General features: G+C 39.2%; 1 protein-coding gene across 3 annotated transcripts in view; it reads left to right on the top strand.

The window, feature by feature from the left end:
- LOC114161497 (CD166 antigen homolog) overlaps window positions 1–19,981 on the top strand; it is a 73,196-nt gene that overhangs the window by 26,895 nt on the left and 26,320 nt on the right. For all 3 annotated transcript variants that reach the window (XM_028044797.1, XM_028044798.1, XM_028044799.1), the window contains exons 2-3: window positions 19,377–19,486; window positions 19,720–19,933. In XM_028044797.1, coding sequence (XP_027900598.1) covers window positions 19,377–19,486; window positions 19,720–19,933 — 324 coding nt within the window. The remainder of the gene's footprint in view (window positions 1–19,376; window positions 19,487–19,719; window positions 19,934–19,981) is intronic.

Below are 19,981 nucleotides of genomic sequence, written 5' to 3'. Positions count from 1 at the left end.
GACAGCGAGCTTGACTTTGATCGGCCTCCAAGTCTGCCCACAGGCATTTCAGGGCTACTTACCCCCCTCAGAAAAATCTCCCCCCACACACACGCACACACACCCACACACACACACACACCACTCCCGAGTCCTGTAGTATTCACCCCTCGAATACATAATTCACAACATAATGGTCTTGATTTCTGAGTGCACTTACCGCCCGATCGCTCCAGCCAGCTGTGATCCTAAGAGCAGTCCATGCGACCAGCTACAGCTCATCTGCTGGTGTAATTTATGACATTTTTTAAGAGGTTTTCACTGACACGCGTGTGGTCAAGTGTGCAGATAAGAACAGTTTTAAAGACTAACGATCATGCAACAAGATCAATTTCTAGGAAACCGTGTGGCAAGTCATTTAGCAGGATGATCACCCGTCTTCTAATGCACTTTTGTCTTTCCTGTCTCCTCTTCAACTGTGGAAAAAATGACTGACATTAGGTGCAGTATGAGCCAAATGTGAAGCTGCTGGAACTTTCTCCACATATGCCTTCTTGGTCTTTGTAGACAACCTTAGTCTAGAACCTTAGTTTTAGACAAACTAAGGTCGGTCTAAATTCTCCGAGTTGTTTATAGTTTATTTTCTGAGGCTCAAATGAACAATTTTAAGCAAATCAGGGGTGAACTAGCTGGCTTGATTGTGCTGTCAGTATCTATAGCAACAGAGTGTTATTTTAAAGATTCTTGATTGTCATTCATTAAAGTTCTTGGTAATGGCTCTCTTTAAGATTTCATATTGAACTGTCTCACTAATCAAAGCAAAGAAATGCAAGAGACCATTGAATAGCAGTCTTCTCTATATGTTATGTAATTTATATATGCTTTATATTTTATTCAAAGCTTTAGTAATGTTAATCTTACAGTGGCTTGGAAAAATACCTACCCTCCATTAGCCATTGTCATGATTAAATGGTTTCTCATCAACAAATTTAAAATCGATAATTTTAAGCTAACCTGATTATATATGAAAAGCTAATTGCCGCTGTTGTTCATCTATGAATCAGCTGTGATTAACCACGTAACTCATAAGCTAAGTTTAATTTTTGCTAGTCATCCCAAGGCTTGTAGAATCGAGGATCAATTTGAAAAGAACATCCCTGTCAACACGAAGTAGGCCAAAAAAAATGAATGTGCCTATCATATATCAGTTTGGAAAGAGAGAAAATCCTCCCAAGACTTGCCAACCTACCAGAAAAGTCTCCAAAAACCTCAGGTCAAATGGAAAATGTCACTACAACATCAGTTGGAAACGGCGGCGTAAGTCCATCGGCATAAACTTTTACGACTTAAACAGAGCGAATGTGATTTTCCTTACTGCACCAGGATGCAGGAGAACCACGAGGCGTCCTGTGTTTGCAGCTGAAACGAGGCTCTTCATCTTCCTCTGGGCTTATTCTTCACGAGCTCACGCTGTTGTTCTCTCCACCCACTCAGATAACACTCAGCAGGTGCAAACAGTTTCTACCTGTTCTTGAGGGCTTGTCAACAGGTATTCTGGGAATTGTAGGCAATCAAAGGATGCAGAAGCAAACAAGCCATGAAGTGAGTCATCTTCTGCAGAATGTGTCACTCATATTCTCATACTGAGAAGATTGAAATGTTTCCTTAGATATGGCAAAAAATAACGGGAAATATATTTCAGTTTCAGAGGCTGTGAGCTGAGTCTGTACCAATAAGATTAGAATTTGAATTCAAGAACTTTTCTTTCTCCATCACAGCTTGAATAAGCAAACCAAGGAGCATTCTGTACTTTTGCTACAATGTTTTGCAAAGGTCCAGATGCTCGTTGTACTTTTCCACATTTTGTTGCCTGGGGACTACAACTCTAAAAGTATTTTATTGGGATGTTATTTGATTTGGTAGGGGTAGAGTAAATGTTAATTGTTTTTGTACAAGTAGACATATTAAAAACTTGTATTCTGCCACCCTGATTCAACATTTAATCCACGTTACTGCAATTACAGTTACTGCTGCTACTCTTTTGGTGTATACTTCTACCAACTCTGTGAATCCGTCACTAATATGTTTGAGCAAAGTAACTCACACTTAGACTTGATGCAGACCATATTATGCATTTTCAAATTTTATCCCTGATTAAAGTGACTGGACTTTGACTGGATCAGTCTAAAGGCCCACAACATACTCGAACGTACTTCACTCTGCAGGGGACCTCGCATACTCAATGTGAACTCAAAGTGGACGTCTGTCGGACAAACACTCTGTCACACAGCAAACTGTTTTGTATGCGACACTGAGCTAATGGAGCTGAGAGCCGGTGGAACCAGTCCTAAGGATGGGCATCAGCCAGACTACCATTATGTACCGCACTAACAGGTGCTTGGTTGCTGTCCTAGTGGAGAAGAATCGAGGCTAAGTTCCCAACTTGCTAGTATCCATTAGGATTGTGCGAAATGAAGTAGTTTGTCACAAGAAACGTAGGAAGTTGGCACTCTTGACTATGACACCTCAAGCGTCTGCGGACAGCAGAGTCACCTTGTAGCAGGGTTATTGTCCTGCTACAAGGTTAACCTTTGCCCCAGTCATGAACCTCTTGGTAATTTGTGTCTTTATGGGAGTTGGTTGTATTGAGCTTTTCTTAAGGTTAAAAGAGTGAAAAGGAATTGTATTTTTATTTATTGATTGATAAAGGTTTTGGAAGCCATGTGCCTGGTTCACTTCACATTGTTGTCTACTTTGTCTTCATCAAACCCGAATAAAATACACTAGAGTTTATGGTTGTAACGTTAGCTTGTAACCTTTATTCAACTGGGGAGAGAAGCTCATTGAGATTAGAAAGCTCATTTACAAGAGCATCCTGGTCTACGCAGCAGCAAAACAAGACAGTTTGCAACAAAAGGTGAATGATATAGTATTCTTGTGTGATTAATGTTTTCACAATCTATGACTGATGGAAACTTTAACAAAGTGAAGAGATTTGAAAAACATTGTAATTCCGCCATTCTTTGTAGAGATATGATTAGAAATGGCACTTTTTGGTGTCCTTGAAAGAGTCAGTGATTAATAATATGAAAGGGTTTCTTCAAACGACATGTTTCTTCTCAGCAGCCATGGCCAATAATTACACAAGTGACCTATAAGCCTGGAGGCAGAATAAATCTCCTCCTCCTTTCTAAGCCCTCCTCTCTCGTCTTTGTCCTCTCTTCTCGTTCCCTGATGAGAAACAAAGGCAGAATCCGATCCCTCTTCAACAGGTCTGTGCAGGTTTTAGGGCCTCCTTAGTTGAAACCAGAGAACATGGAGGCAACGTTTTTAGTCACAGGGCAACAATGGGATCTCGACAGGTGAGACTGCAGGCAGTGCATTAGCCCCATTCCCACCTGCTGTGGTCTGTACGTGTCTGTTGACCACACATGACGCGGCTAATGAACATTGTTTTCTTTGCCCGAGGGGGAGAGATGGGCCTATCGATGTTTCGCTTTTGAAAAATGTTTTTTCTCCACCGCAGGGGTTGAACTTTGTATCTGTCTAGAGAGATCTTCATTGCTCAGGACTTATAAATTGCTTTAAGAATCTCTTGATCGTTAGTCTGTGTGCTGTTTGCGCCGACTTGCTCGGCGAACTCTCTCGCATTCACGTTAGATTCGAATGCTCCTGTAATATATTCTGATATATTCTGAATCGTCATAAATTGGGTGACATGCTTCCCAGGCATGACTGGTTTTGTCATCTTTCGGAGAACAGCGGACTGAAAATGTGGCCATGCTGCTGGGTTGAAAGAGGGAAGCTATTAAGTTTAATAGGCTCAGACTAATAGCGCCGTGTGTTGCACGCTCTGAACAGGTTCTGTGTTTGCTGTGTCCACACATCTTTCAAAAGAGCAAAATTGTTTAGACCAAACACTGAGTTCCTAATAGAGTGAAAAAACATGAAGAGATGCTACTTTTTTTTCTAGATCATATTTTTCTGGATCATAAGATCCTTTTTTAAAACACTGCTGAAGATCCAAGGCAGAAGGGAATCAGAAGAAAATGTCCTGCTGATCTGTTTGGACCTTTGAAGTAAATATGCTTTTTGCACAGAATACAATAACTTTTTGCATTTCTAAAGAAATGGCTTGACACGGTTGGACATTGTTCCCTGTTTTACTTTAATAGTGGTTCTCCATTTGTGCTTTCAGTTCAGTTTGCTTCGTGTTTCAGTGTCAGACCAGGTTTCTGTTTGCACTCAACCCACCTGCGGCTTATTATCTTAACTTGCCTCAGTGTGTTTAAGCCCGGGGTTTTCTGTTGTCTTTGTCAGATGTTTTCTTAAGTAAATTCGCTTTGAGTTTTTAACCTTCATCTCTGCTGTATGCTCGCATTTGGGTTTTTCAGCAAACAATTTGTGATTCCAAGGCTCAAGGTTGTATGATGTCCTAAGCTGAAAATAATTTTTCAGGATTTCCCCAAGGTCTGAAGAAGCCTTAAATGTAATAAATCATATTTTAGGCCTTGGAAAGTCTTTAACATGCTCATATGTTAATATGCTGAGGCAAAACTGGAAGCGAAGCAATGAATTCAGTTGAAAATGAAATGCTTTGAAGTTTACGACTGACCCTTTTCAACTACGTCACCCAATCACGTTGAGGCGCCATGACGGACGTCAGAAAAGAAGAATGGGAGTTCTTCTTCCGCTTACACTGGAGCAAACTTAAAAGCATACAAACGTCTAGATGCTCACCAGTTTTTTTTGTACATGTTAAACTGCCTGATGATGGGGCATTTTCTCTATTGTTGCTAATAATTAGATGTGTACCTTCGCCATCATGCAGTATTTGATTACTTGTACTTAATAAATGTACTTATGAAAGTTAATCTTCTTGCCCTGTAAAAAGTGTTTGCTCCAATCCGCAAATACACAGACGATTGCTAATTCTTTTGATTTATGGCTGCTATCGATCGCTGTGTAATTTTCTCATCAAAGGTTATGTAATAAAAGTCTGGTTTGCAACCTTGTCTGTGCACAACATTTTGACAGTGAAATCAACTAAATGAAAGCGACTTTAGGCTACTAACTGTCTGTTTTTTGACAGAAAGTTGGTTTATAAGAGTTAATTTTTTCATATGTAATTCACCATTTATTAAGTTAAGTTAGTTTTCATAACTGAAGTCGGCTATAAATTCAAATTACAAGGATCTAAAGAAGGCCTTAAACTTACCAATACCCTGTTTTTGGATCTACTTTCATCTGATATCGCAGTTATCAAAACCCTGGAGATTCGGGATAATTGCTGCTAAGCTAAATGTTTTGGTCACGACGAACTAGTGGAAGAAAGACTATTCCCTGTTGATCTACTTGCAAATAGTCACAGCGTGTATGAAATATGACCCCAGCTGAGTCACAAGCAGCAGAAATAATTAAATCTGCATTGTTTGCTTATACCTTGTGCCAACTGTGTCCCACCCTCCAGTTACCTACTGAATATCAGCTTCTATTACTTGTGGTTATTCACACGCCAATATAGGCAAAGTATAGTAGCATTTATCCAACTGGCTGACATAATGTGAAATAAGGGACTGTGCTGCAACAAGTGGGGGTGGGTCAATGTTGCTTTCCTACAGAAAACCATTTTCTCTAGCAGTTTTTCTGGTTTTTCATAAGTTTTAAATGACAGCACTGGCTTGACAGGAAGATTTTTGCTGCTTCGAAACTGTAACCATTCAAAAACTTTGGCCTACTTCAACACCAGAAACTTAGCTGTGCCTCATTTAGGCAAAAAAAATACTTAAAGTTTTACATGGTGGTAAATGCAATAATTTTTTAAGCAATTGGTAGCTTAACATATTCAGTTTTATGCTGATGGCTGCAAAATGTCAGCAAAACTGCTTGAAAGTGTTAAATTGTGGCAGTAGAGTACATATAAAATATTAACCCAAATGTGAAATCATCCATCACTTCGTGGGGGGCTCAGTAGATTCTCAGGTGTGGGATTAAGCTGTTTCCATCTTGGATTTCAGAATTAAAATAGCAACTTTAACTTTTTAGTGAGGTTAGTTTTTAAGAAGCCCTTTCCCTCCAATCTGGCAAAAAGCCGGCAACATGAACTGATCAATTACCTCAGGTCATTTCTGTAGTTCTGGTCTGGAACTGTTTAAACAAATGAGTCTTATTTACAATGTCACTGCTTTGACTTTGAAACACTGATTTATTTTTGCTGAATTAGTTTTAAACTGATGATGGCCGAATTGTTAAAAGCCGGGCTTATAGCTGCAGTTATACGAATCTTGGAAGTAGATTTATTCCTCCGTTGTTATATCGGTGTGAAATTGCTCACATACTGTAGCATTTAATGTGTGAAAGTAAATTGCTCCGCTTTTCTCGAGACCAATTTCACATTTCATTGTAGTTTCATTGCATGGCCATGCATGAATGCAGTGTTATATTAGTGTCAGACAGTATCACACACTCTTTTTCCATCATAAAACTAATAAATGTGCGAGTGTTTCTTGTGGAAGTTGTAGATAAGAATCCATTGAGAGCGGATCACTTATTAAAAAACCAAAGAAAGAGCAGACAGGCCTAGATGAGCCATCAAGCTGCAGATGGAGTCTTCGGTTGTGTGTGTGTGTGTGTGTGTGTGTGGGGAGGGAGGACTTTGTCAGAAAATGAAAGCTTTGTCTCAACTCTTTCTGTCCATAAATTGACCTACTTTTCATATAGAAGGTCAGGAAGCCTTAAAGTCACGTCTTCATGTTTTGTTTTTTGTTTCATTCATTTCATTCACCCAGAAGCAGGTGGCGTGGCGTAAAGTAGGGAAATTGTTGCGAATGCATTATGACGCAAGCTCAGTGATGCTCATATTCCACAATTGGGGCTTCTGTCAACCGTGAAGTACAAGACAAAAATCAAATCTGCTGGTAAAATTGTGAAATGGAAACGTTTAGAAATAGTAACAAGATACAGGCATTTATGCTTTTTGACAAACATTTTAAAATCTCAGTCATGTGGGGGGTTTTTTTATTTTGTTTTTTTTAAAGATGAAATTGTTTGTGTTGGTATTTATTAAGAAAACTGATCCATTCGAAGCTGAAGGAGCAGCTTATCTTAATGATTAATGCAATATGGCTGATAGTGGAGATACATAGATTAGAGATTTTGAAGGCAAATTTCCAATGACCAATTATGTGAAGCTGTGAAAGTGGGAACTCGGGACTGGGTTTGGTGATGTCCATAAACATTTGGAATATCTTACAAACATTATTTTAAGCTTTACTTTCTCTAAGCAAACACTTTTGATTTTTATTTTTTCAGATTATAGTTGGATGTGCTTTTTGCATCCCTGTCTTGTAAATACAAGTTTCCTCCACATTTTACTACTGTTGCTGCAACGAGTGGCCATATTGAAACACGAAGTCGCTCCCAGTTTCCCAGTGGGAAATCCGACTTCCTATGGCCTTTCAGTTGATTTCCCAGTTCCAACTGGAACGCAACGTGACGTGCGCTTACCAGTTTTAGTCTATTCTAATTTCTTTTTTAAAAGAAAATTCAAAATAAATAAAAATCTACTTTTTTGTATTCTTTTTTCTTAGTTTCATGGTTAAGTGCCAGATGGTGGTAAAATCTGGCCACCAGCCGATTCCTCAGGTCATCTCCCATTGCCGACTCAGACACGCTTGATTTCCACCCTGCACGGTTAGAAAGTTTGTATCCTACCCGTAGAAGTTGTGCGTTCTTTCTCATTTCATGTTTAAAAATCAGTCAGCTGTAAAGAGCGAGGTACTTTTTTTTTTGTCCTGTGCCCACCAGCACTTGACAGTTAAAAAATACAAGCTGATGGCTTTAGTTTTATGCTCCAAAGACAGTGACAGGCAATTACAGTGGGAAGGAAAGAGCTAAATTACAGAGCATACAGTGTTGACGGTTGGAATGGTGCCTCGACGGTTCAGCTCGCTAGAAAAAAAAAGGAAGAGGGGAGCTGTGTGAGAGGGATGTTGTGCGAGCCCTGCTGTCAGTTATCCATCAGCAACATGATTACACCTCTTCCCTCGAGAGAGAGAGAGAGAGAGATAGTGAGAATGTAGCTGTGTGTTGTTTTTTTTTTGTCTGTCTTCAGCGTGCTGATGTTATACACTTCCTGAGCGTGATACTGGAGCAGAATTACAATATAGTCATGTGTCTGTCATAGTCGGTAACAGATGAGCCGGCTGAGTGTGTGAAGGGTGAAAGGTGTGACAAAGCAGCTCGGATGGTAAAAGATAGCTACAAGGATGCTTCAGGGACTCCGGTGATAGACTGTTCTGGTTTCCTAAAAAAAAGAAACCCCTCTCTCACTTCCCGGTGTGACAGCAATTTTTCCTGACAGCAAGCACTTAGAGATTGAGCTTATTAAATCACTGATCTCTCTCATTCGAGGTACTTGGTGCGGCTAATCAAAATTCAGCACTTGTTGAATTATTAAAGGAAAGACAAGGACGAGAAGCAGAATGTCACGGAAGGTTAGGCTTTCTTTGATTTCTCTCTCCTTAGGCAAGTGCAGTTCACTTGAAGAATCTGGCCTTTCTCCGAGTTGTATTGATCTAGCCGGAGTGGGTCTGTTTGCCCCCTCTACGCTGAGCTGCCTCTGAAGCGAGGCTATTTGCCATCAAGTCTTTGTGGACATGTGCCATGGGATCCCCCATTCACTGAGCAAGCCTCATTTTCAGCACTTAATAAGTTTGGGCCTCTGCTTTCTTTGGGATGTTGTAGGTGAAAGGCACGGACACGTTCACACTCACGCGCTCTCACACAAACTCCGGCGTAAATGGGAGGTATGGGTGTAAGGTAGCACAACAAGGATATGGAGACTTTTGCAGGGTGGAAGCTGATTTCCCAGGCGAGCTTCTATCCGAGCTGTCGTCAGCTGTCTCCTCTCACGGATAGAGGCGCCTTAATCAGGAACATGAAAGTATCTCCTGTGGTGCTGCCTTCTGTCTCCATCACTCACCTGTCTATTGGTTGATTTACCTTTTGCAGGAGCATTAGCTAACTTCTTTTTCTTCTTCTTTTTTTCTTGGCCAGTATGAGAGCTCGTTTTTTATAACTTCAGAGGAATTCAGATAAAACTCTAGGAGCCATATTATTTGTGGTTCAGAGGACTAAAATGCTCCTCTGTGATTTGTAAATCCCCAGATGTATGGAACTGAAACCTTTGTCTTGAGAGGTAGGTGGATTGTGAAGAGATTTTTTTTTTTTTTTTAGATCGGTCTCGAGAAAATCCTTTTGAGCTTTGTGTTTGTGCCTTTAGAGAGTTGACCGATGAGAATCTAAAGTGCCGCGAAGGAATATTCATCCAAATGTATAAAAATATATCTGCCAAAATATTAATAAAGACAACATGACTCAATGCAGAAAGACAATGTAACGACATTTTTGGTGTGAAGGGGAAAAGGCTTTCCAAACTAGCCTGGCCTCATGTGAAAACGTAATCCGTTAAATTACAAATTTACAGCGATTACTTTGATCACTTGATTACTGCTGGACTTCAAAATCAAGTAGGCATTTTCCAGCCACTTAGTGGCTTCCACAATCAAGGAAATATGTTACCTTCAGTTGTTATTAAATGCTGTAAGTAGGGATGCTCCGATACCGATCACCCATGAGGCCGATCTCTGCCGATCACCTGGACTGGCTGTTAATTTTTTGCGTTAGGTATAAATGATACTATGTAATCTTCCAAAATGGAAAAATGATGTGGCAATAAAATCACCTGATCTAGACATAAAACAATGCAAAATACTTGCAGGTACAATACTGCAGCTACTCAGTCAAAAGGACAACTAAAAAACCTGCAATCAGTAAAACAATATTTAACAGTAAGGCTCTCAACAGCTTGATCACCGATCGATTGGCACACCTCTGGCTGTAAGCATCAAATATAACTTAAATTTAATTTGTAATTAAACACCTTGAAATTGGGCATCTGTCTCTTTAAGGAACTCCTGCTTTTTGTCAAATTGTCAAGTGGCTGGACACCTGACAAAACAATTAGCAGTGTAATGCTAACATATTTTATATTTTTGGTTTGAAATGCATCTATCAACTGGTCAGTGATCAAAATTGGGCGATTTCCCTTTGGTCAGCTCTGAGCTGTCATAAACTCTGCAATTTCTTTTCTCTGTTAAATAACCTTTATGAAAACTCCCTCCATTTTTTTTCTCCAAACAAGTCGACATGATGTTTGATGCACTGTTTTCAATTTAGTAAAACTCAAATAAAGCAAGGAGCGTATTGCATAAATGAGGACAATCTTGTAACCTCGTTTTCTATGACTCCTACTCCTTTCAAGAAACCTACGGCAACATTTCTTGTTGATTTTATGGACGATGCTTTTCCCATTTAATTACACAAAGTTTCTAAAAATCAGTTTGCATGCAGAAATCAGAATTAACTAGTAGGTGCAGTTTTGTGTTTTAGTATAAGAAGAGTCTTCTATGTTTCTAGCTTCCACGGTCATGGAAGGTTGCAAGGTTTACAAAAGAAGCTTTGCCTGTTGTAGACAAAGTCTGAATGCAGAGGTTACTTGCACATTGTCCCTAACAGTGGTGAGTTGCAATTTGAGCCATAAAGCACTGCAGCCTCATCAGTCCACATTCAAACAAAACCATACAGCTGCGGCTTTTCTGCAAAGTCATTTTCTGAGGTCAAGAACGGCAAGTTTTAATTTCACAGGATACCAAATTTAAAAGGATACCATTCATACAAGATATAATTACCAACATCCCATAGAATTTAGTCTACAATAGATACAGATGAATAGATTCAATTATTCACTTATTAATATTTTGAATACCAGATTGTTCAATTGAAACTAGTATGTTTTAGTTTAGTCAAACCTAGTCATTTTCAGTTTTTTTTTTCTAAATATGCACAGATCAGAGATTGATGTGTGATTTCTGATCTGTTTTTGTTTTTTTTGTGAAACTTTGACTTGCTAATACTGGTTTTAACCAACTCATATCTGATATAAGATCTATACAGTATTCAGAATATTTTTCTAGTCTTTCTGCCAGTCTCTCTGTGTATATTCTATAAAACAGAATAACTCTTAACTCTAAGATTTCCACATTCTTCTTGTTTTGTGATGGACAGAGCCTGAAAGCTCACTGGGACAAAACGGCAAGTTGTTGTTATAACCACCTTGTATCTGCCAAAAGTCTTGCTCTCGCTTGCTGACCTGAAAGTGGAGACATATTTCCTGTTAAATGGCTTCTTATATTGTTAGTGCTTCCTCTGACTTTATTTTTAACAGCTCACTGAGAGTGAAAATGACATGAAATGACATCAGACTTATACAGAGGTTTTCAACCCCCAAAGAGTTCTCAAATATGCTTTGAGAACTAAAATTAGTTAAAGCAGATATTATAAATTTTCTAGGCATATAGTGCCATTTTAAAGCCATATTTATCAAGCAACTATGTTACCTTCAGTGGTTATGAAAATGCTGTACATATCAAAGGTAACTGAAAAGAAATTTTACATCATAGCCATATCTAATGGCTTGAAATTGGCCAATGTCTCCTACTTAAAAGACCAGACTGATGAGCTCCTTTAAGCAGGTTCACAGTTCCACCAGGTGTTTGCAAATTGCTGCTGCCGCTAGTCTAGTGGAATGTCCTTTGGTTTTCTATAGGCACTGGTCTGGGAGAGTGCAGAGCCAAGGGTGCTCATCAGCACCCCCTGTGAGAAATCTGAACCAGACTGACTGTGAAAAAGATAAAAACATCTTACCCAGTAGAGACCATCCTCTTTTTGAGGAAATTGCACTCCCACCTTCAGGTCAAAGGCACCTGTTGCCGTCCAGGAGGTTCAATTGGTACAAATATTCCTTTGTCCAATGTGCCAACTAATTGTGACCAAGCATGGCACGTTCTGGAACATTTTAGAATGTATTTGTGTGGATTATGCCTTGACTATTTCTACTAAGGGTGCATTCACACCAGCCCTGTTTAGTCTGCTTTAGTCAAACTCCAGTTCATTCTTCTACAAAGTCCAGTTCATTTTGAGGAGGTGTGAAAACTCTGATGTGGACCAAAATAAGCTATCTCTGGTTTCCCTAAAAACCTAGCTCTCTGTTTAGTTGATGTGAAGTCTGTGACATGGATTGAATGCATAATGTGAACACCAAATGGACTGGAGACCACTCCAAAAGCAGGGCATTCTGGGTCATTAGAATCAAAACAAACATGAGAAACTAGCGCTAGCTGGAGAAATGGCTCCTGGTATTTTACTGCTGTCAAAAGAGAAATTCTACAACCTCTAAAATCTGACTCGACTCCATTTTTGTTTACATTTTGTAACGAAAGAAATTGTGTTTGTGTCTTCTTCAGAGGTTTTCATGTCTATTCCTTGAGTAGTTCTTAGTGCAGCGCCACCTTAGTTGCGGGTAGGAAAAAGGTTTTTCAAAGGTTTTGAGTTGTTTGGTACAGAGCAGTGTGAAAATGAACTCCACCAGCTGAAAATGTAACAAATGTTCCAGTTTTGGTTCCCAACTGAACCAAGTCTACCAGACTGTCAGGTGTGAAAACACCCTAAGTTTCCCCCTTCTGGAACAACATAGAACATAACTAAACTGGTAAAGCTCAAAAAGTCGATTTTTCACCAAGTCTTCTTCGCTCTATGAAGGCGTCCACACTGAAGAGTGTTGCTGCCGCCGTAGTGCTTGGTTTGGTGTGTTCACTAATCGGGAATAGACTGGATTTTTGAGTTTCCAAACGGTCAGCTGCTGGACGATCTGGGAACACTTCTTTGTGCCTCTTGAGTTTTACTTGTACATGACTGTTTTCTATACCTTATCTGAATGTTCGCCATCATCGCCTTGTCGCATAGACAGCCGTCGGAGGTGGCAACGTGCTTTTTGTTTTGCATTGTGCACAAACGTGTGTGCAAATGTTTGTCACTCTGAAGACACTGTTCTACTTCTGTTGTGAAGGATTACCTTATCTCAGCAAGCAGCAGGAGCTCTGCTGTCTGCACCACAACATGTGCGATTAGTTCTCATTCTATTATGGCGTAATCTCCACAGATAATGGCTTTACTTAATGCACACTCTTTTAAAGTTCTCAGAGACGCAGGTTTATTAGAATATTCCAAAAAACCAACAAAAAAAGTCTATTTGAATTTTAAATAGAAAGGATTCTATTAACAAGGAAGAGCGATAACCTTTTCCATCTCTGCTGGGCTCATGGTGTAATCTCATTCTAACTTTCTCTTGTTTTTACGAGCAGTTGTTCCGACTCATCCTAGCAGGTTGTGCTGCATTTTCCTCCTGAGAGGTTTGCCTCTCATCACTCAGTATATGATGAGTATATATCACTCAATATATACAACACTGCTGGTTGCATACACGTGCACACAACTCCCCCACCTCCACCCAAAAAAAAAAAAAAAGTTACCACCTTCAGCAGGTTGTGTAGTGCATTCAGATTATTATTTGTATTTTTTTCTTACATTACCCAATGCACCAGCACGCACAGGTGGAGCACACAATCAAGATAGTGACAGATTAGTTCTGGCACCCTAAATACCTGCAAAAATGAAATGTAGCAGGATGTCATCAAACTTGACACGTATGCAAAACATGTCCCCGTGTCTTCCAAAGAGAGCTCATTAACGGCCCCCTCTCAATATATTCACAATGTCTCCATTAGCCTTCCCCCCTCTCACCGCCCTCCCTTCCTCTTCCACCCGGCTTGTGCAATCATTTCTGCCTGGATCAGAAACCTGCACGTTTCATTAGATTTCCATCAGACAGGCAAAATAGCAGAGTGCGGGATAGCTCCATCAGCATGCTGCGTCCAAAGCAGCCATCTGCGGTACTGTTTCAGGTGGATCCCATTGAAAAGACTTAGAGGCAAGCACAGTGCAGAAGCATAGGCAACGTCCAGAAACGTGCACGCATGCACATGCAATGTAGTATTTTTAATTAAATGGTAAAAGTCATTTTTAAGAAAGGGTTTTAATAGATGTAGAAACATTTAACACTGGAACTGGAAGACATTTAAATAAACAAATCAACAGCAACAACAAATACAATGAATTATGAATCCTCTGCAAACAAAATTGCCCTCCAATAAAAGGGGCTAGTTGAGACCAATGGACCGATTTGAAAACTTTTGTCATCCAGTTTTTGGTAGGAAGAGAGAAAAAAGAAAAACAATAAATCATGCAAATGGAAATTATTTAGCGTGTTTTACTATATCATGCGATTAATTGATTTATTGTTTATTGCAACAAGCTTAGATGCAAAGGGAAATAAGTGTAAAAAATTTTTTAAAATGTCTTAAATTATTTAGCACATTTTCCTTAAAAAGTTAAATCCTTTAAATAAACTTCTCAGTATTAGGGGGTGGTATTTCAAGGTGTTATAAACAATAAAAGGAATCCAGAGCAAGAAATTCACGCAACCAGGCTGACAGGCGACTGGGCTTATCTCCGTGTCTGCTAGGAAAAAGTCCCGGTGAAGGTGTCAGCGGTGGAAATGTGGTGATGTTTTGTCCTGTCCCATGCTGTCATGAGTAAATGTCGCCAAGTCTCATTGTGAATGCAGGGATTGTAGCTCTTTGGGTGAAGCCCTAAGGTAGAGCTATGTGTCTCTCACAGTTTCCACTGGGGTGGAAGTATTCCACTTTGATGCTCTCATAACTTGTTCCTGCTTCCTGGACACAGCTGTCGGCGCCGATTATCGTCACTTTCACAGATTTACTCCACCTCACACCATTATCCACACATTTTAGATGTATCTGTATGTATATAGTGCATATTTTATTGAGCATTTGTATTCATAACGTCTTATGTTTGTTTATTTTATCAGTCATGCTCACCCAGTTTTTTCCACTGGAAAAAGCAGGAACTGGTAAACAGTTGCTTTAGGGGGTAATTATGTGTGGCATAAAAAACACAAAATTAAGCATTAAACATCAAAATGTATATGATTGTAAATAAAAGAGGACAGGAAAAAGGCATATTTGTTATTCAAAGCGGCTGTGACAAAAATAAAAACGTTAATGAGGTAAATAACCTGCACCACAGAAAAATAATATAAACATAAACAGCTTGATCTTAACTATTTAAAAAATGATCCATTATCACTTTTATATATGTGATATTGTAAAATGTTGCAACTAAGCACAAATCTAAACAAATTATAATGCCATTACACAAAATGTGTTAACGGTACTAAATTATAAACCATGTATTGCTCTTTCTGCACCAGTGAGGATTACTTCACCTTTACATGCCAAATGCATGTACTGCCAGACAGTCCTGAGCTCTTTAATTCTTAACAAAGCTGATAATTATTTTTTTAATTATTATTGTTTAATTATTTTTTATTGAGGCATTCATAAACCGTGTATTGTGCACCAAATGAAAACAAAACAAATAACCAATTAATTCTTTTAACTGCATTAATACATGTAACAGAGCTGATGTTTCACGAGGTGGACTTCCTTTCTTTATATTTGAACTCACGTAAAATGTGTTTGACGCACCAACATACAACAGGAAGACAGTAGAGTGGGATAGAACATGTTTTAAAGTCCCCAAGATCTTACGTTTTATAGAACTATAAAAATCTGACGGTTAAATTAGAAAAAAGGAAACAAGTATTGGATTAGAAACAAGGTTAACAAGGTTATTTTTTAACATAGAGAGGCTTTCAAACATGTAGAAAACTGCTGGTAAATGTCCAGGTTTTGGACAGTTATGCATTCAGGATGTTATAGCTTCTTTTTTTTTTAAATATACACATATTTTTATCCCTAAGAGATTGGCTTGATTTTCTGCTTAAATTACTGCAGAATGTATCTCGCAATAAAGATGCAGAAAGTAAAAAAATTATTTAGCATGCTCTCAATTTTGAAGTTTCATTTTACAATTAAAATGAATATTTCTAGTATTTGTACTTGTTAAAGAAAATGTTTACAAAGGCTTTGAAAACGGCTTAGGTTAAAAGAAGGGACAAGAATACATGAACAGGTATTGGTAACAGACATCAACTCTGATGATAAAACATTGATTTTAATCAGATTAAAAGACGGCTATAAAAGGTTTCTAAAAAAATTCTCTGGGTATTGACTTAACTCAAATGAAATCAAAAGGAGCCTTTGACACATTTACAGGAAATTTAACAAATGACCTAAAGGTTTTAGTGCACTTTTAATTGGGTATGAAAAGCTGTTAAAAAGCTTTAAACAGGTTATCACATCTTACATGCCAGCTAACCTTGACTGACTGAGTCATAAACCTGCTACAACTTGCCCTGGATCATTAAATTTTACTAAGAAAGAAAGATTTGCAGATGAACTAGCCTGTCTAATTGAAAAGTAACCTCACAACGTAACCTTGGGTGGCGCTTCATTAGTTTCCACAACATGACTTTCCCAAACGTGACTTTACGGGGTAGTTTTTGCTCATCTAAGCTAATTTGAAGAAGATAATAAAGAATGACTGTGTTGCAATTTAATATTTAATCATGTTTTCTTCTAATCTTTAATTAGGGTGAATCACATCAGCCCTGTTTGGTTCTCTTTAATCGAACTCCAGTTCATTTGCCTTGAAAGTCCAGTTCATTTGTAATTGAACTCTGCTCCGCCTACACACCTGTTTCTTGGTTTGGTTGAAGTGATCTCTGGCGCGGTTTGAATGCATAATGTGAACACCAAACGGACCGGGCACCACTCCAATCACAGGAAGTGAACTGTAGCGCAGGGCATTCTGGGTAAATACAAGCAAAATAAATACTTGCATTGATCTTTTACCAATGACAAAAGAGAAATCCTACAACCGCTAATATCTGATGCCATTCCAATTTTGTGAAGAAGGAAGTTGCGCTCCTGTCTTCATTTGAAGTTTCTATGTTGTTTCCTTCAGTAGTTCTTCGTGCAGCGCCATCACTGGTAGGAGAAGAACAGGTTTTTCAGTTACCTGTTTAGTTTGGTTCATTTGACACAGTGTGAAACCAAACAGCAAATGTTGAAAGTTTTGGTCTCTAATAGTACCGAGCCTACCGCACTATCATGTGTGAAAACACCCTACAATGTTTACATTTTGTCCTCATCTGCAAAGGCAGTAACTTTGTTTCCCAGGTGTCTCATTGATAGCTTAGAGCCAATATGTTGCCACAGGGTAGTGGAGTCTTAATGGCTGTAACACCCTAAGAAGCTCCAGGATTGTGAGTCAAAGCGGCTCTGTTTCAAACAGATGTAATTAAGTCTGCATTTTGTCATCCTCCTTGTTTTGGTGCCGTAAAAAAACAGGTTTTCCTATTTGGTCTGGAACCAGACTGGTAGTTTTTTGGCAGCTCATAATGATGAGCGACAAGTGTTGGCACGGGAACTTGTTGGGCCGAGTGCCAAGAACATGGCAACATGAGCAGAATTTGCTGACTCCAGGCGGGCTGTTTGATTTTTTTTTTTTTTTGTTCTTTCTCTGTTTAGTACTAAATCACTTCAGTGCTTGGCTATTTTATGAACTCATGTGATAACTTGGACTTGATGTGGGGTAGGAAACAAACATTTCTAAATGTGTCACCTCGGCTTCAGGTCACATCAACTGTGCAAACTGTCCCTTAGGGTCACAGTTGTTACTCTGTCCTAACATGAACAATGGTAACCATAGTAAAAGTATCTACTTTCTTTCAAACGGGATTCAAATGAGGCTCTTGCACACAGCAAATGAATTCACTCCAACTCTGCCCCAGCGGAGAGGAAACCTTTAAAGCTCCAATGAGTTTAAAGTGAAACTGAGAGCAAAATTCTCAAAGTGTGCTGCTTTATTTTTTTTCTTTACTGAAAGAACATAAGTCGGACAATTTCAGAGCTGAACAAGCACAACCAAATATTCAATTAGCTTCATTCCTTTCCTATAAATACACAAGCATGACTTGCTGCAGATTCAGCAGATGGAGGAGAAGGGACGGCTGGCCGCTGGTTTGTTCTTGTGAGCTGAACTGCCGTTGAGCTGTTTGGGATTTTAGCTGTCAGATTTGTGCTCCCGCACGCCCACTTGCACATTTACCTAAGCCTGAACTCTGAAGAGTCTGAAATGCAAATCTTGAGCGCCAGGGACGTGTGCGGCGCCTCATTTTCAGTCGGGCCGCGGCAGCCTCCTCTTCCCCGCGGCCCTCTGGCTCTAACCCCTCATCACAAACCGTAGAGACACTTTCTGCTGGCGACATCCTGCCCACCCTCCACCCTTCTTCTCAGTCATGTCGCCTCCATGATTTGGATCAAATTTAAAGCAGGAAAGGGAATTGTAAGATGATTTTTACTCCTTAGGAATTGTGTGTTTTTCATTAAAAGTTAAATGTAATATTAAGTTAAAAGGATGATTCTAAATAGGTGTGTCAGTGAAGAGTTGTAAACACTAAATGAGACTTGCAAATTTTAATTATACCTATCTTTGTGCAGTCCCTCTACCTGCCTGAATAATTTGAAGCAAGTTCGTAAAAATTGCAAAAAATTGCAAAAAATAAACGTTAAATCTATAGGATGCTCTACAGATATCCCCACTCTTGGTGAAATGATGTAAAAAGCCGAAAAAATATTTCAGAAACATGATCTGCACTGAAATATTTGGATAAATATAATCCGACATTCACTACATTTAGTTGAGAAAACACTATTTTCTAAAACGATATTAACAAAATATTCACTGCCAAAGTTATGGACTCTCTCTAACTATTCCTACAAGATAAAGTATATCTTGAAACTTTAGTTTTGCGATCCATATGGAAGAAAAAAGATGACAGAAGCTGCACACAGTGACCTATCTGGGTCAAGTATCCATAGCAACAGATTATTTGAAGGCTTTTCTACACATTATTACCAAGGTTGTGCGTAATACTGGAGTATTGTGTGAATACCAGTGAAGGTTGGCCTTGTGCCTTCAAGTAATTCCTCCAAATAATAGTAAATTTGAACTAAATGGTATTGGTCCAAGCACTCTTCCATATGGAACTCCTTTATGTACATTTTTCAGGGTTGCCAGTAACGGTGGATAGTGGTGTAAAAGCACTTATCTCTAGAGAAAACCTAACTGTTTTCTAGTAGCCGTTTGCCCTTAAATTTCAGTTTATACGGTCATTTCTTTTAGTTTCATTATTAATAGCTTCTTATACCTTTTGTTCTTCCTTTGACTTCATTATCTTTATGTCTTGCTGACACTGAAAAAAGTTCATCAAAAGTGGTCTCCACGCAGGGTGTGTACCACTTGCATACATTGTTTAGTAATTAGAATCTGAGTTTCAGACCTCAAATTCCTGAGCAGGTGTCTCTGAAAAATGTACAAATAGTGTATCTTAGACTGATTTTCACCCTAAACGCTGATTAACAAACTCTTTTTTGTTATCCCTTCCCCAGTGTCGTCGCTGGAAAAAAGCGTCACCGGCCTGTATGGGGAAACGGTGGAGATTCCTTGCACCGTCGGAGCCAACAAAATCGAAAACGTCACGTTGACGAAATGGAAATATGTAAGTCGCAGTGGAGGTCAATGGATTCACTATGGTCTGACACCCATTTATCATGTCTGAGCCACGCCCCGTCTGGGAGCAGGAGGTGTGCATTAGAGCACACATCTGTCACCTCCGTATGACTGCACATTATAAACGAGGCCGGGGGGAGCTAAACATTGTGCATGCTTTTATTTGAACTGGAAGACATGTTTGACAGACAAATAACAAATGCACTCTTCTCTTGTCTTTAGGAAAATGTAGACCTTTTGGTCAAATCTAAGGGCAAGGAAACTGTAATCTTAGCCACCGATGAGTACAAGGACCGCATCAGCCTGGCGGCAAATCTCAGCCTCCTGCTTACTGGAGCCAAACTGACCGACCAGCACACCTTCACCTGCCAGGCGTTGATTACCACAAACATTGGCCTAGATATTAAAGATTTTTCACATGCTCTAATCGTCCACAGTGAGTACAGGCGTCGTGTTTCTGCTTTAAAGGTCCTCTCAAGCAATT

The sequence above is a fragment of the Xiphophorus couchianus genome, chromosome 18, assembly GCF_001444195.1.
Source record: "Xiphophorus couchianus chromosome 18, X_couchianus-1.0, whole genome shotgun sequence".
NCBI lineage: Eukaryota > Metazoa > Chordata > Actinopteri > Cyprinodontiformes > Poeciliidae > Xiphophorus > Xiphophorus couchianus.
Note: the sequence above shows the minus strand (reverse complement) of the source record. Positions and strands in the feature narration are given on the sequence as shown.